Source organism: Hyperoodon ampullatus (assembly GCF_949752795.1).
Source record: "Hyperoodon ampullatus genome assembly, chromosome: 10".
NCBI lineage: Eukaryota > Metazoa > Chordata > Mammalia > Artiodactyla > Ziphiidae > Hyperoodon > Hyperoodon ampullatus.
Window position 1 is genome coordinate 73840341 of NC_136923.1, and position 24261 is coordinate 73864601.

At 37.4% G+C, this 24261-nt stretch overlaps 1 protein-coding gene across 4 annotated transcripts in view; it reads left to right on the forward strand.

Annotated features, from left to right (window-relative positions):
- The window catches only part of UBR2 (ubiquitin protein ligase E3 component n-recognin 2), a gene marked incomplete at its 5' end in the record, with an annotated part of 114459 nt that overhangs the window by 84456 nt on the left and 5742 nt on the right, over positions 1–24261 (forward strand). For 2 of the 4 annotated variants that reach the window (XM_079713355.1, XM_079713356.1), the window contains 12 exons: positions 779–872; positions 1677–1838; positions 3354–3457; positions 4165–4243; positions 7118–7266; positions 7677–7732; positions 11384–11480; positions 11736–11803; positions 13044–13179; positions 13710–13800; positions 15177–15307; positions 22247–22355. In XM_079713355.1, the coding sequence (XP_079569481.1) occupies positions 779–872; positions 1677–1838; positions 3354–3457; positions 4165–4243; positions 7118–7266; positions 7677–7732; positions 11384–11480; positions 11736–11803; positions 13044–13179; positions 13710–13800; positions 15177–15307; positions 22247–22355 (1276 nt within the window). Of the gene's footprint in view, positions 1–778; positions 873–1676; positions 1839–3353; positions 3458–4164; positions 4244–7117; positions 7267–7676; positions 7733–11383; positions 11481–11735; positions 11804–13043; positions 13180–13673; positions 13801–15176; positions 15308–22246; positions 22356–24261 lie in introns of all 4 variants that reach the window. The other 2 variants (XM_079713357.1, XM_079713354.1) reach the window with 2 other exon arrangements.

Below are 24261 nucleotides of genomic sequence, written 5' to 3' on the forward strand. Positions count from 1 at the left end.
TATCATAAAAGATTTTCTTTATGCTGTGAAATTTGTACTGTTCTATTATATAAAGCAGATTGAAACTTGAGTAATTTAATGTTAGGGAATTTCTAAGATTATACTAATTTATGTAGAGAATTCCAAGAATTCCCGAAGAAGCCGGCTACCCACTTTATGTTTGTCTTCATTTTTCATCTCCTTGAAATATAAAAAATCAGTACCAGAGCAGAAGACTGTCTCAATTTCCCATTTTTCCCTACTCTTGTCTGGGCTGCTGTCCCAGATATTTTGCTGCAACTTTGACTCTGGTATAGTAATTGTGGCTAGTCTCTGCATGATTGTCTTTAGGCAGATTCTCCTCTACTGCCAGGACATCTTTTTTGTTAGAGATCATTGTGACCCAGCTGCCCTGAAGGTATTAAAGACCTCTCCCTGAAGAATATCCCTTTACCTCAGGCTCAGGGCATTTTCGGGGAATAGGAGTCTCTCGGTGCCCTGAAAATGTGAAATGTTCAAAAGATTAGATGTACTTAAATACGGGATTCCAGTTTCAGTTAACAATTCAGGGATGTTTCATTAACTTGCTCAAGGTAATGAAAATTAGAGAGTCCTGTATTCTGAATAATCCGGGGTCTTGCATAAATTATTGGTACCTCAAATCAAAGGTATAAACTAGCATTTCATTTGAAGTTTACAGGCCCTTAGTAAGGATTTCACAGTTTAAAGTTGTACATTTGTTATAGGAATATTAAATGCTTGGTTTTTCGCTTTGTTTTTTGTTTGTTTTATAATGCAGAAAAATATGATCCATTATTCATGCACCCTGATCTGTCTTGTGGAACACATACTGGTAGCTGTGGGCACATTATGCATGCCCATTGTTGGCAAAGGTAATTTATATTCATAATATTAGTCAAGAGAAGCTTATCCAAAGGCTCAAAATTAAATTTTTTAATAAAGGAAATTCCATTCTAGAAAAACGGAGAAAGAACTTAAGATGTTTGAAGAAGAGAACTCCGTATTACTGCCTAATAAATAACAAAATTAATTTGTTTTGTCATTACATTTAAAGGAGTGACTTAGAAACTTCATAGTATATCAAATGTATTTTTTAATGTGGGGATCTAACAGACTAGATGAAGTAAAGGATTTTTACAGTGGTATAAACCCTAGAAATATGTCTTTCTTTGGGTCCAGGGTGAACAACTCTTGATTCTGAAGATGCTAGCACTTGTCTGGTTAGTTCTTAAGATTGTCATGGCTCCCTGAGCTAAGATGGGATAACTTCAAACTTATTCTACTTTGGTGCTTTCTATGCTTCCACAAAACCAACAAATCAGTGCTGTTATTCTAGTACTCTGCTCATTGAGTTGTTATGAACTGCCCCTAGTACGTAGTCACCAACACTGGGGGAGTAACCGCAGAGCACTGGGACCAAGAAATATGCTACATTGTGAATGATTGTTTGCAACGCAGTCTTTTTTTGATTCTCCTGTTTTAAAACTCTTAGCCCATTTTGGTAATTACAACAACTCAAAATTAAAGTATCACTGTTAAAAATAATTCAGGTCATTTCAAGATTTTAATTTTAGATTTTTTTTGTGGAAACAAATTATTTAAAATGTTGAAGCTTGTGGCTCTCATTTTTAAAAATTACCATTGTTTTTGATACCTCATGTTTTCTAATTGTAAAGGTATTTTGATTCCGTTCAAGCTAAAGAACAGCGAAGGCAACAGAGATTACGCTTACATACAAGCTATGATGTAGAAAATGGAGAATTCCTTTGTCCCCTTTGTGAATGCTTGAGTAATACTGTTATTCCTCTGCTGCTTCCTCCAAGAAATATTTTTAATAGGTAAGTTTTGGCTCATAAAACCTTTATGTCAAAGAACTAGTTTCCTTTGAAGGTAATGAAATAATAAACAACAGCTGGGTGAGGAGATCACTCTAGGTAAATGCATAATGTTTTCCAGGTACTTTCCAAACTTTTTATTTAGTTATTTCTTCTAGCTGACCTATGAAATATGATTTTGGTTTTTAGAAAGGAACAGGCTAAAATTTAACAGTTTCTTGGTCACCTGTAAGCACTATAAAGGGTATAAAGTTCCCATGTGTTCATGAAAACTGTCTCCTTTATTTCTAAGACCCCACTTTAAATATCTCCCTCATACGTTTTTAGAGATGCTCAGTAAATTGATAGGGGGAGAAGGGGCAGCTCAAACTGACATTATTGAACATGCTAACAATTAAATATAATTTTTTGCAATTTACTGGCCAATTCAAAAATTGGGCCAAAAAGTGAAAATCTGTTAGTGTATTTAAAATGCAAAGTTTTTGTTATTTCATAATTTTTAGTGCACTTTTAGCTAATAGGAGTATTAGACATACTCATTTCAGATATGAATTTGATAGTGTCTCCTCTTCAAACCTGACCTTTATTACTCAGTTTATGGTATCTGTCTTACATTCACAAGTACTAATTTGAGTTTTGTGAACATGAATCATCTGTTTATTTCTGTGGTACTATTTGGGTTTAAATAAAGCAGGGTCAGTTTTTTTCTCTTCAATTTTAGGAGTTAAAATCATGGTGTCTTAGTCTATGCTACCACACAGTGTTCTTAAAATACCATTAGATGTGCATGTAAGCTCATGCATTTTAATCAGAAAAGCATATCATGGTGCTGACTTATACCTGCATTTGAACTGGTAAAGAAATTAGTCATTGTTAGATTAAGAATTCTCTGCATGTAAGGAGAAAACAATCACTTCTGTGGTTCAGGTTTTGCTTTTTTCCCAGGAGAGTCAGTTATGGCACATTTGTTAAAAGAACACAGGCTGTGGAGTCTGATATAGCTGGGTTTGAATGCCACATCTGTCCCATATATGGCCTTAGTCAAGTAACATAGCTCTAAACCTGTTTCCTCATCTGTAAAATGGGGACAATAATATAACCTATTTCATTAACGATTCTGAGGATTAAATATAATACTGTAAAATGCTTACAACATAACTAAGTGCTTGCAGTATAATAAGCACTCAATAAATAGTGTCTGTGGTGTGGTGATTGTGATATTTAAGAAATACTAATAAATTCCAGTACCAAAAAAGTGAAATATTTGACAAATAATTCAATATGTTGCTAATAATTATTAGCATCATATTGACGAATAATATATTTTCATTTCCATTGGTAAATACCTATTCTGACTTTTTAAAAAGCAACAAATTTCCCCTAGGTTTTTTTATTGTTTTTTTGTTTTTTTAATATTTGAAGTATGTCTAAAATATACCTGTGATCATTTAAGGAGTCTTTTTGTATCTTAAACTAAGCAGCAACAGAATACTAAACACTCTCTATAATCTCTTCTAGCAGGTTACATTTTTCAGACCAACCAAATCTGACTCAGTGGATTAGAACAATATCTCAGCAAATAAAAGCATTACAGGTTCTTAGGAAAGAAGAAAATACTCCTAGTAAGTTCTGATAACCTGCTTTCATTTTTCCCTAATGTCTGAGACCATTGGGAAATATAGTTTCAGAATAAATTGTTTTAAAATATTTTAAAAGTGAAACCTCTCACTTTAAAATTTGACTTTCTCTAATTTTCTTTGTCTTAATGAACTAAATTTGAATCTGCTACATTACTCCTTATTCCTTGAAAACACACAAACTCATGTGAAGTTTATGATAAATACTTCTCACTTTCTCCCCCATTTTATTGAAGAGCTTCTGGGGGTGGGGGAGATGTAACTGAGCATGAAAGAGCTGGCTTTGTTCTCTGTGGGCTGACTCACTATATTGTTGGCATTACCAAAGGCTTCCCAAGTTTGATAGACATGCACTGCACTTCCGACCTTGAGGGAAAGCAGTCTGAGCAGAATTTATACCATTGGTTTATAAGGAAACAAAACAGCATACTCTTCCTTTTCTTACCTTCCCTAGCTACATTCCAGTGGCTTTACTTTGAGGAGAAGCACAGGTGACCGAAGAAGGTACCTAGGTCATCCAGAGCAATAGTGTTTCTCATGCTTTGAATGTATATTATATTGGTTTTCATTAATGGGAATTTTTCCCACTTTTTAAAATTTCTTTGACCTAAATTTATAATGAAATTTATTACTGAAATTTATAGAAATATTGTGGACTAAAGAATAATAATATAAAATTCTTGTTTCTGTAGATACTGCCTTATCAAAGAATTTAGAAAATGTGGATGAATTGCAGCTCCCTGAAGGATTTAGGCCTGATTTTCATCCTAAGTGAGTATATTATTCCTTTTAAATTTGGCCCACTTGAAATGAAAAATTAAGTCAGCAGTTAGTAAGAATATCGTTTGTCAAGTTAGGGAGCAAAATGTTATAGGACACTGATCTTGAATTCTGAGACTTAAGAATATTTACTGCAGGTGTATAGATAAAAACCTAAGAACTACATGGCATGTTTAATTCTCACAAACCTCTCCTAGTCTATGTTCCTGACTCCCTCCTACACCCCTTTATCTGGCTCTACTTGACAACACCTTATCAGTATATCTAAACCTAAGCTGCTCAGCTCCCCCACCAAAGCCCATGCTTCCTTCTGACTTCTGTTTTCTATTTATGGCCCCACCAACCTCTTAGTAACTCAGGACCAAAACCAGAGTGTTTTCAGCCTAATTTTACCCATAGCCAGTAAGTTACAAGGTATAACCCAGATTCTAGAGCTAGACTGCTTTTGTTCAGTTCCAGCACCGCTGCTTATAAGCTGTGCAACTTTGTGCAAATTGCTTGACCTCTCTGTACCTCACTCAGTTTCCTCATTTGTAAAGGGAAGATAATAATATCTACCTCATAAGTGTTATAAAGATAAAGTGACAATACATTTAATGTTACCTGGAAGCTGTGCCTGGCAAATACTAAATTACTCAGTAAAAATACTACTGGAGGGCTTAAACAGAAAGAACATCAGTCCTGTGCCTCTCACATTCCTCCTCCCAATCCCCATCCTGTAATTTTGTTTCTTCTGCTACGTACTTCCGTATTTCTAATTAAAATGCTTAATCAGCTGTGTCTTGATTTATCATTTTTTTAAACAGTATCTTTCTGTTGACTAGTAATTTAGGATTCAACTTTGACCTCTACCCTATTCACTATTCCTCGCCAGTCTACCTATAGAGTTATTTCACAATTTTTGGTTAAATCATTTGTCAGTTTTTATATTATAATTGTTTCTACTGATAAGTTGTGTGGTAAATTTCCTTTCTTACACATTTTGTTTTCCTGTGGTTAATAATTACCTTATTTTTTTTCATATACTTGGTTTTCTTTGTATACAATACTTTTTTTTTTCCCTAAACGTTGCAATAGACCTGTCAGATGCCTAGCAGTAGCTATCAGTGCTCAGATTCATCAGATGATCTTCCTTCCTGGAGCCCTCCTCCCACAGCCTTTGCCCTCCCATGCCAGTCAGGACAGGACACAGATGTCACCCTGAGACTTCCCCTAGCCCTGCTCCTCTTGTTTGCTGGATCTTGTATCCTTCTCTCTCTCTTTTTTTTGGCCACACCTGTGGCATGTAGGATTTTAGTTCCCTGACCAGTGATTGAACCCACACCCCCTGCTTTGGGAGTGCAGAATCTTAACCACTGGGGAAGTCCTCTCCTTCCTTTCTTAATTTACTCCCTCATATTGCATCTCTCAGCAGATTCCTAAGAAAAGGTGCCTGGGTGTTAAATTTTCCATGCCTGAAAATACATTTATTGTATCCATATGCTTGATGGATGGTTTGGGTATAGAATTATAGGTTAGAAGTAACTTTACATCTAGATTTTGAAGGCAGTGTTTACTAACTTCTAGCGCCCACTGAGAAATTAACACCATTCTGATTCCTGTTCCTTTGTAACTTTATTACTTCTGAAAACCGTTGTGATTGTCTCATTAATTCCCAATGTTCTGAAATTTCTCTGTGATATTCCTTGGTATGTGAGTCTTTCTTCATTCATTTTGCCACGTTTTCAACAGGCTCTTTGAAGATTCATATCCTTCAGTTTGGGGAATGTTTTATTTTGTTCCTTGGATAATTTTCTCCTCTTGGTTTTTCCATTCTTTGAGGTAGTCCTACTGTTAGTTCATTCTTGGCCCTCTTGGACTGATCCCCTTATTTATTTATGTATGTATATATGTAGGTGTGTATGTAGGTATGTATGTATAGCTGCATTGGGTCTTCACTGCTGCACACGGACTTTCTCTAGTTGCGGCAAGCAGGGGCTATTCTTCGTTGCGGTGTGTGGGCTTCTCATTGTGGTGGTTTCTCTTGTTCCGGAGCATAGACTTTAGGCCCATGGGCGTCAGTAGTTGTGGCACGCAGGCTTAGTAGTTGTGGCTCGTGGGCTCTAGAGCGCAGGCTCAGTATTTGTGGCGCACGGGCTTAGTTGCTCCACGGCATGTGGGATCTTCCCGGACCAGGAATCAAACCCATGTCCCCTGCATTGGCAGGCAGATTCTTAACCACTGCGCCACCAGGGAAGTCCCCTAATTTTTTTATAAATTGTTGTTTTCTACCCTGTCTCCGTTTTCCCTGAGTTCCTTTTTTCTGCTTGTTTGTTTTGGTGTTTATGTCTTTGATGTTTGATTCTTTTCTTAAATGTTTATTGGTCCTTGGGTGATTTCAAGAACAAGGCACTAGGAAGCTCACTGGATACCTGGTGGGCAGGTTGGAGCTTGCAGACCTATGAGCCTCACAACGAGGTGATCAGGCCCCCGCCAGTCTTTCACTTGGGACCCCCAAATGTCAATGTGTAAAAACGGCTTTTCCTGAGAATTATTCACTGGAGAAACTAAAATCTATGGCAGTGGGTACACATTGCTGATGTTCTTGAGATGGGGAAGAGGTCCAGGATCCAATAGTTCAGTGTGTAGACCTTCACCCTAATACCCTGTTTTCAGGCCTGTGCCTCACTGCTGCCAACCCAAGTAGAGCATAATCCCTCTCAGGCAGGGACCGTTTGCATATCTTTCATTCCCCCTTTTCGTACAACTATCTTTAGGTAGTTTCAGTGGTTCAATTCCAACATAGAAAATAGCTGTTAAGAAACTGAGCCCTTTGATTGATGTGAGCACATTGTTTTGAGCTAATCCTGTACATGTTCACTTCAGGAATCCTTATTCTGAAAGCATAAAAGAAATGCTAACAACATTTGGAACTGCTACTTATAAGGTGGGACTAAAGGTTCATCCCAATGAAGAGGATCCCCGTGTCCCCATAATGTGCTGGGGTAGTTGTGCGTACACCATCCAAAGCATAGGTAAGAGATTCAGAGTTGTGTCTTTAAATCTCAAGCATACATTGACATGAATTGTGTGTAGAATCCTGTATTTAAACAGAGATGTTTAAAGTGGGCAACAATATCAAATAATATAAAGACTTTGAAGCAGGAAATGTAGTGTACTGGCAGAATATTAGATTGACAGTTTATAAATTAACCACAGCAACAGAGAACTCATTTTAGTGGTGGTTATAGCTTCTTGTCAGTTAAGGGAATATTTCCTCATTTTTACTTATCCAAAGTTAATTCTTGTGAAATGACTTAAAGATTTCAAAACCTGACAATATTGTGCTTTCGGGAGAAACAATTTTTTTTTTACTTTTTTTTTAAACTTGTAATAAAATGTACAAAACATAAAATTTACCATCTTTACCATTTTTAATCCTCAGAAAGAATTTTAAATGATGAAGATAAACCGTTGTTCAGTCCTTTGCCTTGCAGACTGGTAAGTTATCAGTTTACTCAATTCATGGAATGGTGGAGTAGAAATTAGATTGTTCTGCTTTTTTTAATCCAAAAAACCTGAAATGGTTATTTAAGCATAGGTTCACTCCTTTTGAGGTAAAACCCATTTTCTGTAACAATACTGAAGACGTAATTTTTTTTTTTTTTTTTTGCGGTACGCGGGCCTCTCACTGCTGTGGCCTCTCTCGTTGCGGAGCACAGGCTCCGGACTCACGGGCCCAGCCGCTCTGTGGCACGTGGGATCTTCCCGGACCGGGGCACGAACCCGCGTCCCCTGCATTGGCAGGGGGACTCTCAACCACTGCACCACCAGGGAAGCCCAAGACGTAATGTTTATAATTTAATTTTTCATTATTTTTCTTTTAAATAGACTTCATCTCTTTTGGTTAAACATGTGAAAAAATGGGGGGATGGGGAACTAAAAACAAAGTGCTTGTTCTTGAATGTTTAGTGCCGTAGTTGGAAATAGAGATCAGAACATACCCTCTACCACGTTTGACTACCCATTATAAGCAACATGTAAATAAGTACAAATTAATGTCAAAACAGTACATTTAATGCCTAGAAAAGTGAAGGAATATACAATTAAAGCTTGCTAATTTTTACAATGTAGCTAGTGTCAGCTTCTTCTACTACTTACCATTCAAACTTATAATCATAAAAGTGCATGTAATTTTATTCACGTAGAATCACCTGGGGAGCTTTTAGAAGTGCCTAGGCCCTACTATGGGTCAGTTAAATCAGAGTCTCTGGAGATAGGCCCCAGGCATTAATATTTTTTTAAAAGCTTCCCCCACCCCCGAGGCCAGGAGTGAGAACCACTGATGTAAGAGCCCTAACTCTTTGGAGTTTTTTAAAAATACAGATACCTGGTCACTTTGACTTATTACATTGGAATATCTAGGAGTAGACCCTGGTATTAAAACTGCCCTGAATTGTATCTTTGTGGTAAATCAGCAGAATAGCAGTACCCTGTATTCTTAACTGTGATATATGATGGATTGCGATATGACTATCAGTGTTGACTGTGACATTCTTTTGCTACAGTAAATAAGAGTTGATAAGTATGCTGATATTGAAAAGGCAATCACAAATGTATAGAATAGAGTTTACTTTGTCTGGTTTTTAAGGCAGTTCTTACACATTTTCTTGATTCTGTGTACTTCACTCTACCTCTTTGGCACACTGTCGGCTCTTCATCTGTTTTTCTGCTAATATGATTTTGTGTAATCTGTTTATATTGATTGTTAAAGGAACCTTGCATTCCTGAAATAATCCCAACTTGGTCATGTAGAGTATCCTTTTTATATATGATTATATTTGATTTGCTAATATTTTATCTAAGTTTTTTTCTACGTTCATAAGAGAAATTTAATTTTTTAAAGTATATAGCCATTAGGGATGAACTCATTCTATTTTTTTGACTTCTGCTTTTCAAATTTACGTACCTCTCCACTGACCTTTCCCTCCTATATCAGAGGATAAGGGACCTCCGGGTAAAGTGGCTTATCTTTCCATCTATTGTTTGGAATCCATCCCCTCTCCATCAGTTATCCCTTCTTCTACCTCTTTCACTCCTGGCACTTGCCCTGTTCACAAGTGTGCTCCATTATTCCTCTTACTCTTGCCCTCAATATTATCTTCTATCACCCTAGCTTTTTCATTCCTTTTTATGACCAAGCAAGCGATTTTAAAGCTTATTTCACCATGCAATGAAAAATGTTTACAGATAAATAGCACCTACAGTTTTTAATTTCACTTCACATCCTAAGAGAAATTTTATACACAGCGAAACATCTTTAAACAATAATGTATACTCTGGCTCCAATTTCTTGCTAACTCTTCACTTTTCAACTCCCTGCAGTTTGGCTTCACCACCACCACCCCTCGCCAACACTCTCTCACTTTTCGGAAACACCTCTTGCCAAGTTCACCAAATGATCTCATTATCATTGTGAGTGGGCATTTTTCAGCCCTTATTTGACATTCTATTTACTTAATTCTGATAACTACTTCTTTCTGAAGCTCATTTTCTCTCTTGATTTCTGTGACATTCCTGGTTTTCTCCCTATCTTTCTGGCGGCTCCTTCTCAGTCTGCTTTCCCTCCTTTGTGCTGTAAATGTTATTTTAAACCCCCAGAGTTTGGCCCATGACTCAATCATCTGATACTCTTCCCTGGTCAGCCCCATCTATGTCTCTGATTCCAGTTATATCCAAATGATTCCCACCTGTTTATCTCTAAACCAGATCTATTACCTCAGTGCCATTTTTTTCACCTGGATCTCTTAAAGATACCTCAAACTGAACAATCCAAATTAATTTTTCTTCCTATATTTAGAGTCTTAGTTAATGTCACCACTGTCCATCCAGTGACCAAGCCAGAAACTTGCAAGTCCTTTTGGATGCATCATTTGGTCTGGATGTTCATATCCAATTGATCAGCAGAGTTTGTTGAATGTCTCTCCTGCATATTTGTCCTAGTTCTTCCATTCCTACTTCTACTGATTTGGTTCAGCCCCTATATCTTTTCTTGCCTAGATTATTGTAACTGTCTCTACCCTGAATCTCACTCTCTCCTAATATATTATCAGAGAGGTTCTCTAAAAAGTAACCCTGATCATATCTCTTAAATGTTACTTCTCCATTGTCACTCACCTCCTGCCAATCCCCACATCCATGGGCCAGGATTGCAGAATCATTACTGGTCCCCAAATGCTAGTCCCAGACTTTTGCCTCTATTTGAGTGCCCTAAGCAGATGACTTCTCTTTAAGAAGTTCTTCAAGCTTTGCCTTCCCTGGGAAATTTCTGAGCCATGAAGTGGGGTATACCTCATCTGTGATACTGCCTCCTTTAGCTGTCCCCTCCCCCCTTTTCTTTTCCTTCCCACCCTCAAGGCTGTGAGCTCCTTGAGAGCAGGGGGTGGGGGGGGTGAGTTTTCATTTTGAGATCTTCAAAACCAAGACTAGCGTATGGTAGGTCCTCAATATCTATTGAACCAAACAACATTACAAAAAATTTAGAAAATAGGGAATTAAGCAGGAAGAAAAAACTTAAGTCAATCACCCATCTGTCTTTTTCATTAGCATGTTTATACTTTATTATAATAGATATTTACATGTAGTTTTGTTTCTACTCTGTTCTTCACTTTACATTAAGAGTTTTCTCATTGTTCCTACATAGTCTCCATAACAGTTTGATGTTTACAGACACCCTGATTTGTATAACCATCTTCTTGCACGTAATTTCCCCAGTATTTGAAGTGTTTGCCACATTTTAGAGTATTTATTTAGACTAAATATAAAGAAATACTGCATCACATTCCTGGGAGTCTCTTTTGTTTGTTGTCTGTCTTGACGCATGTGTCCTTCTTAACTTTTCCACAGAGAACTAGCAGCATGGTAACAGGAGATAGCCTTGTTTTATTCATCATACAATTAGATATTTTCCATTCCATGCATTCCATGTTAGAGACATGCCATTAAAGATGTCATAGATTCAGTTCCATACCATCTAGAGATTTCATTGTGCATCCAGCTTTACTTCAACTAGCTGTGCTTTGTAACATTCCTGAAAGAGGAGAACTACTTCATATGCTGGCTTCTTTGTTAATTTTGTCATCTCTATTTCAGGATGACTGTCTTAGGTCACTAACGAGATTTGCTGCAGCACATTGGACAGTGGCATCACTTTCAGTGGTACAAGGACACTTTTGTAAACTTTTTGCATGTGAGTATTAATACATGTACCATATGTTATGATAATTTCTCATCTTCTGTAATTTTGTTTTTAGTGGTGAAACTTCCCTCCATTTTGGAAGAAATATTTTGGTAATACTGTTTGTCTTATATACAAGTTCTAGCTCATGAATTCATATATAGCTTGCAAAAAATAAATTTAAACTAGATTATATGCATTTTAAAAATAATTTAATACTTACATTGACATATAATATGTGCTTATGTATTTTTCTTTAAACATTAGCCTTGGTGCCTGGTGACAACCACGGAGACCTTCCATGCATATTAGATATCGACATGTTTCATTTATTGGTGGGTATCTTGTAATTTGTGTTTGAAATTTTTATCATATTATATAGCTTTATCTTAGACTTGATGAGTAATGCAGAGGCAGACAAGAGGAATTATCACCTATTATTCTTACTACTTCTGAGTATAATTCTTTTCTGAAGATCCTCAAAAAGAAAATGTTAAGGAATCCAGTTGAGAGACTTGACCTGGGTGTCTAATCCAGTCTGTCTTATTTTTGTCTTGTGGCTGAGGTCAGTAATGTAACCTCTCTATGCTTTTCACTATAGAGAAGTAAAAAACACTAGTAATGTAAGGGCTGCTGCCAACCCATACAGTGCTTTGGGGCAGATACAGCCCTCTGGTAACACTACTTAGCAACAGTCTCTTTGTGTGATTTAGGGAAAGTTATGTATTCTGAACAGGTGCGGGTGGTGCCAGGTCAGCACTGGCCAGGCAGTGGGTGGCTGAAGTTCAGCCCCACCTCAACCAGGTCCCCTTACTCAGGACACTGAGGGTACTGCCACGCACAGCAGCCCCAAGTGCTGCCTCCTTAATCTCTTTGGGCATCGTATTCTGTGCCTGTAAGTTGGTTAATACCTACCTGATATAATTGTGTCAAAACTCAATGGGATAATCAATGTAAAGAGCTTAGAGCAATGTGTCCCTAGTAAATGTCAGCCATTGTTATTGTTCCCATTGCTCCTCTGAAAACCACCACCACTGACACCACCATACAGGCAGCAGGAGGCTAACAAGGGAGCTAGCATTTATTGTGTACCTGACTGCTTTCCCATTCATCTTCATTTAGTCCTTACATCCTTATTACTGAGGTATTAAAAACATGTATATTATCGCCAGCTTACCAACAGGGAAACTGAGACTCAAAGGAATTGTCTAAAAGGTTCATAAGAGGATCTCGGATTCTTACCTAGATCTTTGTGGGTCCAAAACTCATGCCTTTTCCATTGCTCACTACCTAGAAAGATTTCAAGTTTTTTTTTTTGTTATTATTAACAATAAACTATGTATAGGGGAATCAGTGGATAAATGAAATAATAATGCCCATCAAATGAAATAATAACGCTCTAAATAATTTTCTTTAGTCAATCCTAGTGGAATTTCTAACATGTGTACCCTTTAAGAACAAAGATTTCTTAAGGGGAGGGACTGAGCTCACAAAGAGATCACATTAAGAAAATGGAAACGTGTTCAGCTGTGAAAGGAAAGGTGCTCTTTCTGACCTTCTGTATTTGGTATCCAGGTGGGCTTGGTGCTCGCCTTCCCGGCATTGCAGTGTCAAGATTTTTCAGGGATCAGCCTTGGCACTGGGGACCTTCACATTTTCCATCTGGTTACTATGGCACACATCATACAGATCTTACTTACCTCACGTACAGGTAACTCCTTTTTGTCAGATTCTTGAAGGAAGTACTGGAGTTTTTTCAGTTTAAAAAAAAAGTATTAAAGGAAAAGGTGCTTGGATGAGAGTAATATATAAACTATAATTAGGCTACTTGTAGTAGTAATTAGTAAAATAAACAGTAAAATCCTGTTTATCCTCATGTGAAAAATTTTGAAACAATTTCCCTTCTGTTAAAAACCTTAGTGATGGGAATGTTTTTACTTATTTTTTTTATTTCATAAGTTTAGTAATATTTGAGTACCACAGACTGTATATTTAGCAGATTTTACTCACCGCTTGCTGCCTGGCACCCTGAAGCACTTTAGCTTCCTCTCCCTAAGAGGCTCCTTGTTAGGATGGAGATCAATACTGTGTTCCGACCTGAGGGATTAAAGTTCTGTGTGTTTTGTGAGAGTATTTTCATATTACACGTGAGTGTATGAATATATTTGAGTGCTTAAATGGTGTGGTCATCAGTCCACTTAGTAGGCAAATGCAGAATACTAATATTGCCTTATCTTTCAGAAGAGAATGGCATGGATCAAGAAAATGCTTCTGGGGAAGAAGAATTAGCAGTTCTTGCTTTGTATAAAACACTTCACCAGTATACAGGAAGGTGAGGTCATAATCTTTACATGATAGGCAGTTCCCCAAATATTAGGAGGTGGTAGTATGAAAAACGAATTCATTTGTTAAATAAGGGAAGTTGCTGTCTGTTGACATGTTAAAAATAAGAGATGGGGGAGTGACCTGCAGGACTTCTCAACTTTTAATATACTAACATGATTGGAAATCTCTGAGAGAGGAGTAATATACAGCACTTCCCACACATTTTTAAGGTATACCCAGGGCTGGCAGGAGTGCAGTGACATTCTTAGAACCTCATGTTATTGGAGTCATTGTGATTTGGTTATGACAGTTTCACTTGGCTTGCTTTCTTTTTTTTTTTTTTTTTTTATATTTGGCTGTGCTGGGTCTTCGTTGCTGCGTGCAGACTTTCTTTAGTTGCGACGAGCGGGGGCTGCTCTTCCTTGTGGTGCACGGGCTTCTTATTGCAGTGGCTTCTTCTGTTGTGGTGCACTGGCTCTAGTCGCACTGGCTCTAGTCACACGGGCTTCAGTAGTTGCAGCACGCAGGCTTCAGTAGTTGTGGCACGTGGGCTCAGTAGTTGCAGTGCACGGGCTCTAGGGCATGTGGGCTTCAGTAGTTGTGGCATGCCAGCTCAGTAGTTGTGGCTCGCAGGCTCAGTAGCTGTGGCGCATGGGCTTAGTTGCTCTGCGGCATGTGGGATCTTCCCAGACCAGGGCTGAACCCGTGTCCCCTGCACTGGCAGGCAGATTCTTAACCACTGCGCCACCAGATAAGTCCCTTCACTTGGCTTTCTAACAGTGTATGTCAAGAACCATACTGTTTGTTCTTTGACTAAGTTATCCCATTTCTGAGAATCCACACTGGCAAAATAATCCAACATATAGAAAAACCTACAGACATAAAGATGTACACTGATATTATTTATATTAGCAAAGAATTTAAAGCGATCTAAGAGTTTGCTTACAGGGAAGTAATTTAGTGTAGGTTATGATTGATGTTATCCAGAATATTAAAATTCCAATAAAATTATGGTTTATGATCTGAAAATCATGTTAATTTTAAATTTTATATGTTACAAGTACAACTGTGTAAGACAGATTAGTATGAAAATAGTTTTCCAAAGTAATACCTGCTGATATAAGGTTATAGAATAGTGGATAGTTTTTTTATTTTCCAAATTTTCTCTTTATATAGCTGTATAACTTTTACAAATTTTAATAACAGCATTAGAGGGTGTATCACCAATTATACCTGACATCCTGTAATAGTTAGGGCTACCCATACCTTTTAAGCCAACGTGCTATCAATTCCGAATTGTAGTTGTCTGTTTTCTCACTGTGCTATAACTAGAATGACCATTTTTTAGTTACATTTCCCAGTTGTCATTTTTCTCTTTCACAGTGCCTTGAAAGAAATGCACTCTGGTTGGCATCTGTTGAGGAATGTCAGAGCTGGAATCATGCCTTTCCTGAGGTGTTCTGCTTTGTTTTTCCATTACTTAAATGGAGTTCCTTCGCCACCTGAAATTCAAGGTAATTTCTGATTTCTTTCAAAATGTAGGAAATGTATGTAATCTTTCACTCTAGCAAGTTAAGACTTAAAGTGCATTGCAAAAATGAAAACTTATTAAAAGTTTAGGTCACAGCTAATTGACTATGGTGATGTACAGATTATAGAATTAGATGCATATTTATGTAAATATCTGATTTTATTTGGATGTCAGTAAATGTACTGATTTTGTACATGTACAAAAATGTACTTGTTTTGCTTTCAGATGTTAAAATTGTTCAATTGTATGTTATTCATAAACTGGGTTCTTCAGATTTTAAAAAGTGAAAAGTGACAAATTGAGGTGTGGTTTTTTTGTTGCTTCTTTTTTTTAACTTTTGATTTTATATTGGAATATAGCCGATTAACAATGTTGTGATAGTTTCAGGTGCACAACAAAGCAACTCAGCCATACATATACATGTATCCAAACTCCCCTCCCATCTAGGCTGCCACGTAACATTGAGCAGGGTTCCCTGTGCTATACAGTAGGTCCTTGTTGGTTATCCATTTTAATTATGGCAGTGTGTACATGTCGATCCCAAACTCCCTGACTATCCCTTCCCTCCACCCTTCCCCCCTGGTAACCGTAAGTTTGTTCTCTCAGTCTATGAGCCTGTTTCTGTTTTGTAAATAAGTTCCTTTGTATCATTTCTTTTTAGATTCCACATATAAGAGATATCATATGATATTTCTCTTTCTCTGACTGACTTCACTCAGTATGGCAATCTCTAGGTCCATCCATGTTGCTACAAATGTCATTATTTCATTCTTTTTAATGGCTGAGCAATATTCCATTGTATATATGTACCACATTTGTTTTATCCATTCCTCTGTCGATGGATATTTAGGTTGCTTCCATGTCTTGGCTATCGTAAACAGTGCTGCAATGAACATTGGGGTGCGTGTATCCTTTCGGAGCATGTTTTTCTCTGGATATATGCCCAGGAGTGGGATTGCAGGGTGAAATGGTAGCTCTATTTTTAGTTTTTTAAGGAGCCTCCATACTGTTCTCCATAGTGGCTGTACCAATTTACGTTCCCACCGACAGTGTAGGAGGGTTCCCTTTTCGCCACACTCCAGCATTTATTGTTTGTGGATTTTTTGATGATAGCCATTTTGACTGGTGTGAGGTGATATCTCATTGTACTTTTGATTTGCATTTCTCTAATAATTAGCAATGTTGAACATCTTCTCATCTGTCTTCTTTGGAGAAATGTCTATATAGGTCTTCTGCCCATTTTTTGATTGGGTTGTTCGTTTTGATGATATTAAGCCTCACGAGGTGTTTGTAAATTTTGGAGAATAATCTCTTGTTGCTCACATCATTTGCAAATATTTTCTCCCAATCTGTGGGTTGTCTTTTCGTTTTGTTTATGGTTTCCTTTGCTGTGCAAAAGCTTTTGAGTTTAATTAGGTCCCATTTGTTTATTTTTGTTTTTATTTCCATTATTATGGGAGACAGATCGAAAAGGATATTGCTGCAATTTATGTCAGAGAGTGTTCAGCCTATGTTTTTCTCTCGGGGTTTTATAGTATCTTTTCTCACATTTAGGTCTTTAATCCATTTTGAGCGTATTTTTGTGTATGGTGTTAAAGAACCATCTAATTTCATTTTTTTACATGTAGCTGACCAGTTTTCCCAGCACCATTTGTTAAAGAGACTAGACTGTCTTTCCACCGTTGTGTAGTCTTGCCTCCTTTGTTGTAGATTAATTGACTATAGGTGTGTGGGTTTATTTCTGGGTTTTCTATCCTGTTACATTGATCTATATATCTGTTTTTGTGCCCGTACCATACTGTTTTGATGACTATAGGTAGTATAGTCTGAAGTCAGGGAGCCTGATTCCTCCAGCTCCGTTTTTCTTTCTCAAGATTGCTTTGGCTATTCGGGGTCTTTTGTGTCTCCATAACAAATTTTAAGATTTTTTGTTCTAATTCTGTGAAAAATGCCATTGGTAATTTTATAGGGATTCCATTGAATCCGTAGATTGCCTTGGGTAGTATAGTCATTTTGACAATATTGATTCTTCCAATCCACTAACGTCGTATATCTTTCCATCTGTTTGTGTCTTCTTTGATTTCTTTCATCAGTGTCTTATAGTTTTCAAGTACAGATCTTTTGTCTCCTTAGGTAGGTTTATTCCTAGGTATTTCATTCTTTTTGATGCAGTGGTAAATGGGATTGTTTCTTGAATTTTCTTTCTGATCTTTCATAGTTAGTGTATAGAAATGCAACAAATTTCTGTGTATTAATTTTGTAACCTGCAACTTTACCAATTCATTGATGAGCTCTAGTAGTTTTCTGGTAGCATCTTTAGGATTTTTTATGTGTATAGTATCATGTCATCTGCAAACAGTTACGGTTTTACTTCTTCTTTTCCAATTTGGATTCCTTTTATTTCTTTTTCTTCTCTGATTGCCATAGGTAGGACTTCCAAAATTATGTTGAATAAAAGTGCTGAGAGTGGACATCCTTGTCTTGTTCCTAGTCTTAGAGGAAACGCTTTCAGCTTTTCACCATTGAGTATGATGTTAGCTATAGGTTTGTTGTATATGGCCTTTATTATGTTGAGGTATGTTCCCTCTGTGCCCACTTTCTGGAGAGCTTTTATCATAAATGGGTGCTGAATGTTGTCAAAAGCTTTTTCTGCATCTTTTGAGATGATCATGTGGTTTTTATTCTTCAATTTGTTGATGTGGTATATCACACTGATTGATTTATAGATACTGAAAAATCCTTGTATCCCCGGGATAAATCCCACTTGATCATGGTGTGTGATCCTTTTAATGTACTATTGGATTCAGATTGCTAGTATTTTGTTGAGACTTTTTGTGTCTATGTTCATCGGTGATATTGGCCTATAACTTTCTTTTTTTTTCTTTTTTTTTTTTAATATTTATTTATTTGGTTGTGCCAGGTCTTAGTTGCAGCAGGTGGGCTCCTTAGCTGCAGCTCACCAGCTCCTTAGTTGCCGCATACGGGCTTTTTAGTTGTGGCATGCAAACTCTCAGTTGCAACATGCATGTGGGATCTAGTTCCCTGACCAGGGATCAAACCCGGGCCCTCTGCATTGGGAGCACGGAGTCTTAACCACTGTGCCACCAGGGAAGTCCCAGCATGTAATTTTCTTTTTTTGTGTGGTATCTTTGTCTGCTTTTGGTATCAGGGTGATGGTGGCCTCATAGAATGAGTTTGGGAGTTTTCCTTCCTCTGCAATTTTTTGGAACAGTTTCAGAAGGATAGGCATTAGCTCTTTCTTCTCTAAATGTTTGATAGAATTTGCCTGTGAAGTCATCAGGTCCTGGACTTTGGTTTATCAGAAGATTTTTAATCACAGCTTCAATTTCAGTGCTTGTGATTGGTCTGTTCCTATTTTCTGTTTCTTCCTGGTTCAGTCTTGGGAGACTGTACCTTTCTAAGAATTTGTCCATTTCTTCCAGGTTGTCTATTTTATTGGCATATAACCACGTGTAGTGTCTTATGATCCTTTGTATTTCTGTGGTGTCTGTTATAACTTCTCCTTTTTCATTTCGAATTTTATTGATTTGAGTCCTCTCCCTTTTTTCTTGATGAGTCTGGCTAAAGGTTTATCAGTTTTGTTTATCTTTTCAGAGAACCAGCTTTTAGTTTCATTGATCTTTGCTCTTACTTCCTTTGTCTCTATTTCATATATTTCTCCTCTGATCTTTATGACTTCTTTCCTTCTACTAACTTTGGGTTTTGTTTGTTCTTCTTTCTCTAGTTGCTTTAGGTGTAAGGTTGGGTTGTTTATTTGAGATTTTTCTTGTTTCCTGAGGTAAGATTGTATTGCTATAAACTTCCCTCTTAAAACTGCTTTTGCTGCATCTCATAGATTTTGGATCGTTGTGCTTTCATTTGTCTCTAGGTATTTTTTGATTTCCCCTTTTATTTCTTCAGTGATCCATTGGTTTGTTCAGTAGCATATTGTTTAGCCTCCATGTGTTTGTGTTTTTTTTTCTTATAGTTTATTTTTAATCTCATAGCATTGCTATCGGAAGATGCTTGATATGATTTCAGTTTTCTTAAATTTACCGAGGCTCGCCTTGTGGCCTAGCATGTGGTCAATCCTGGAGAATGTTCTGTGTGCACTTGAGAAGAAAGTGTATTCTGCTGCTTTTGGATGAAATGCTCTATAAATATCAGTTAAGTCCATCTGGTCTAATGTGTCATTTAAGGCCTGTGCTTCTTTATTGATTTTCTGTCTGGATGATCTGTCCGTTGATGAAAATGAGGTGTTAAAGTCTCCCAGTATTATTGTGTTACTGTCGATCTCTACCTTTATGGCTGTTAGTATTTGCCTTATATATTGAGTTGCTCCTATGTTGGGTGCATATATATTTACAGTTGTTATATCTTCTTCTTGGATTGATCCCTTGATCATTGTGTAGTGTCCTTCTTTGTCTCTTATAACAGTCTTTATTTTAAAGTTTATTTTGTCTGATATGAGTATTGCTACTTCAGCTTTCTTGTGATTTCTGTTTGCGTGGAATACCTTCTTCCATCTCACTTTCAGTCTGTATGTGTCCCTAGGTCTGAGGTGGGTCTCCTGTAGACAGCATATATATGGGTCTTGTTTTTGTATCCACTCAGCCAGTCTGTGTCTTTTGATTGGTGCATTTAATCCATTTACATGTAAGGTAATTATCAATATGTGTATTCCTATTGCCATTTTCTTAATTGTTTTGGGTTTGTTTTTGTAGGTCTTTTCTCTTCCCTTCTTCTTTTGTTCTCTTGCGTTTTGATGGCCATCTTTAGTGTTGTGTTTGGGTTGCTTTTTCTTTTTTGTATGTGTATCTATCGTAAGTTTTGGTTTTGCTCTTCCCATGTAGTCTTTCTGTTGTTGTTGTTGTTGTTTTACTTATTTATTTTCAGCTACATTGGGTCTTCGTTGCTGCGTGCACGCTTTCTCTAGTTGCAGCAAGTGGGGGCTACTCTTCATTGCAGTGTGCAGGCTTCTCATTGTGGTGGCTTCTCTTGTTGCAGAGCATGGGCTCTAGGCGTGCAGGCTTCGGTAGTTGTGGCACATGGGCTCAGTAGTTGTGGTTCGCAGGCTCTAGAACACAGGCTCAGTAGTTGTGGCGTACAGGCTTAGTTGCTCCACAGCATGTGGGATCTTCCCGGATCAGGATTCGAACCCATGTCCTCTGCATTGGCAAGCAGATTCTTAACCACTGCACCACCAGGGAAGCCCTCCCATGCAGTTTTGGTACAGCAGTCTATGTATGTACAAGGTTTTTTATTTTTTAAGTTGCTAGTCCCTTTCCCACTTAGAGGAGTTCCTTTAGCATTTGTTGCAAAGCTGGTCTGGTAGTGCTGAATTCTCTTAGCTTTTGTTTGTCTGTAAAGCTTTTGATTTCTTTGTCAAATCTGAATGAGATCCTTGCTGGGTAAAGTATTCTTGGTTGTAGTTTCTTCCCTTACATCACTTTAAATATATTGTGCCACTCCCTCTGGCTTACAGAGTTTCTGCTGAGAAATCAGCTGATAACCTTATGGGAGTTCCCTTGTATGTTATTTGTCATATTTCCCTTGTTGATTTTTTTCTTTGTCTTTAAGTTTTGTCGATTTGATTACTGTGTGTCTCGGTGTGCCCTCCTTGGGTTTATCCTTCCTGGGACTCTCTGCACTTCCTGGACTTCATTGACTGTTTCCTTTCCTATGTTAGGGAAGTTTTCAGCTATTATCTCTTCAAATATTTTCTTGGGTCCTTTCTCTTCTCCTTCTGGGACCCCTATAATGCAAATGTTGGTGCATTTAATGTTGTCCCAGAGGTCTCTTAGGCTGTCTTCATTTCTTTTCATTCTTTTTTCTTTATTCCGTTTTGTGGTCGTGATTTCCACCGTTCTGTCTTCCAGGTCACTTATCCGGTCTTCTGCCTCAGTTATTCTGCTATTGATTCCTTCTAGTGTATTTTTCATTTTAATTATTGTATTGTTCATCTCTGTTTGTTTGTTCTTTAGTTCTTCTAGGTCTTTGTTAAACGTTTCTACATCTTCTCAATCTTTGCCTCCATTCTTTTTCCGAGATCTTGGGTCATCTTCACTATCATTATTCTGAATTCTTTTTCTGGAAGGTTGCCTGTCTCCACTTCATTTAGTTGTTCTTCTGGGGTTTTTGTCTTGTTCCTTCGTCTGCGACATAATCCTCTGCCTTTTCATTTTGTCTAACTTTTTGATTGTGGTTTTCGTTCTGCAGGCTGTAGGATTGTAGTTCTTCTTGCTTCTGCTGTCTGCCCCCTTTCAAGTATTTTTTTAATGTGAAACATGAGGCCTTGAAGTTCAAAATAGCCATAATTACACATAAATCTGATTTTAATGTAGGAATTAAAGGTAGACTTAAAGTTTACTGTACCTCATAGTGCCTGGCACAAGTCATGGGGTGCCTGCATGTTATGCTACTCTCTAAAAGTTTGTTGAATAGCATCTCTATTTAGCTAGTTGTCCAGGCACCATTGAGAGAATAATTTACCCTTCCTAATCATTTTCAGTGATGATTAAGTTAGTGTTTAAATCCATCTCTCAGTGATAAAATCATCTTATGTCTCTGTACTGCCTTATACTTTTCCAGAGCTACCCATGTTATTTTTGTCATTTAACGTTCACAAATAACCCCATGAAGTATATCACACAGGTACCCCATTTTGCAGATGGTAAAACTGAAACATCGAGAAATTGTGACCACTTTGGTAAAGGAGTCGCCTGACTCCACTTTCAGTTATGTCATTTTCTGTGGATCCCTTCCATGTGCCATCTTATTTACTTCTTACAGGTTATGTACCTAGCAAAATTGAACTCTTTCATCTCGTGCCTTTTTTGTTTTAAGCTCTACTGTTGCTTACTCTCCTATAGGATCTACTCTTAGTTATTATATGCAAAACTGTTTTCTTCTCTATTTGCAGCTACTGGAACAAGCCATTTTGAACATTTATGTAACTATCTTTCCCTGCCAAACAACTTCATTTGCCTTTTTCAAGAAAATAAGGAGATAATGAAGTTACTGATTGAAAGGTAACGATTATACACTTTTCTTCTTTATATTGGAATATATATATATGGCAACAAACTTCAGTTTATCACATATTTTACAAAATTCTCAGATAGCCTGGCAGAATTCAATCCATGTGATTCAAAGTATAATTATTAGGCCTTCTTAGTTAAGGATTTACCTTTATGGTAAGATTTTTGCCAAGCCTACTGAATAGCATAAGCAGATTTGCCTGGAAGGAGAGTAGTGGTGGAAATGTTTATTTCCTCATATTAACTTACTTGTTAAGTACTATGTTCTGTAGATTTTTGAAACTGAAAGAAACCTTAAGGGTTATCTAGTCTAATATCCTCACTTTATTTTTATTATTTTATTTTATTTTATTTTATTGATTGATTGATTGCTGCTTTGGGTCTTCATTTCTGCGTGCGGGCTCTCTAGATGCAGTGAGCGGGCTTCTCATTATGGTGGCTTCTCTCGTTGCAGAGCACAGGCTCTAGGTGCGCGGGCTTCACTAGTTGTGGCACAAGGGCTTCAGTAGTTGTGGCTTACGGGCTCTAGAGTGCAGGCTCAGTAGTTGTGGTACAGGGGCTTAGTTGCTCCATGGCATGTGGGATATTCCCGGACCAGGGCTCGAACATGTGTCACCTGCATTGGCAGGCGGATTCTTAACCACTGCGCCACCAGGGACACCCTATCCTCACTTTATATTCGAGAAAACTGAAGTCTAAAGAAATTGACCCATTAATCATGTCAAGTTAGTGACTAAGTTAAGAATAAAATTTGGCTGATTTACCCACAGAATGGGAGAAAATATTTGCAAATCATATATCTGATAAGGGAGTAATAGCCAGAAAATATATATCCAGATTTCCTACATCTCAGCAACAAAAAAGCAAACAACCCATTATAAAATGAGCAAAGGACTTCTCCAAAGAAGATATACAAATGGTCAATAAGCACATGAAAAAATACTGATCACTAGTCATCAGGGAAATGCAAATAAAAATCACAGTGAGATACCACTTCATACCCCTTACAACTGCTGTAATGAAAAAGGCAGACATTAATAACACATGTTGGTGAGGATGTCAAGAAACTGGAATCCATGTACACTGTCGGTAGGAATAGAAAATGGTACAGCTGCTCTGGAAAACAGTATGGTGATTCCTCAAAAAGTTAAACAGAATTACTCTATGATCCAGTAGTTTCACTTCTAGGTGTATATTGCAAAAGAATTGAAAGCAGGAACTCATAGAATTTTGTACACGCATGTTCATAGCAGCATTATTCACAATAGCCAAGAGGTGGAAACAACCCAAATATCCATAAACCAATGAATGGATAAACAAAATGTGTTATATACATTCAGTGGAGTTATTATTCAGCCTTAAAAAGGTAGGAAATTCCGACACATGCTACAATGTGGATGAAACTTGAAGGCAGGCTAAGTGAAATAAGCCAGTCACAAAAGAACAAACATTATGTTTCTATTTATATGAGATACTTAGAATAGTGAAATTCATAGAGACAAAATAGAATGGTGGTTGCCAGGGGCTGGGGGTGGGGGTAGGAATGGGTTAGTGTTTAACAAGCAGAGAATTTCATTTGAGAAAGCTGAAAAAGTTCTGGAGACAGAGGTGGTGATGATTGCCCAACAACATCAATATACTTAATGCCACAGAACTGTACACTTAAAAATGGTTAAAATAGTAAATTTTATGTTCTGTGTATTTTTACCACAATTAAAAATTTTTTATTTTATATGAGTGTTCTAGCTCTAGATTTTAAGAGCTTCTCATTGATTCAGACTGTTTTGGTTTTGGTTTTGGTTTGGTTTTTTTGGCCACACTGCGTGGCTTGCGGGATCTTAGTTCCCTGACCAGGGATTGAACCTGTGCCCTTGGCAATGAGAGCACAGAGTCCTAA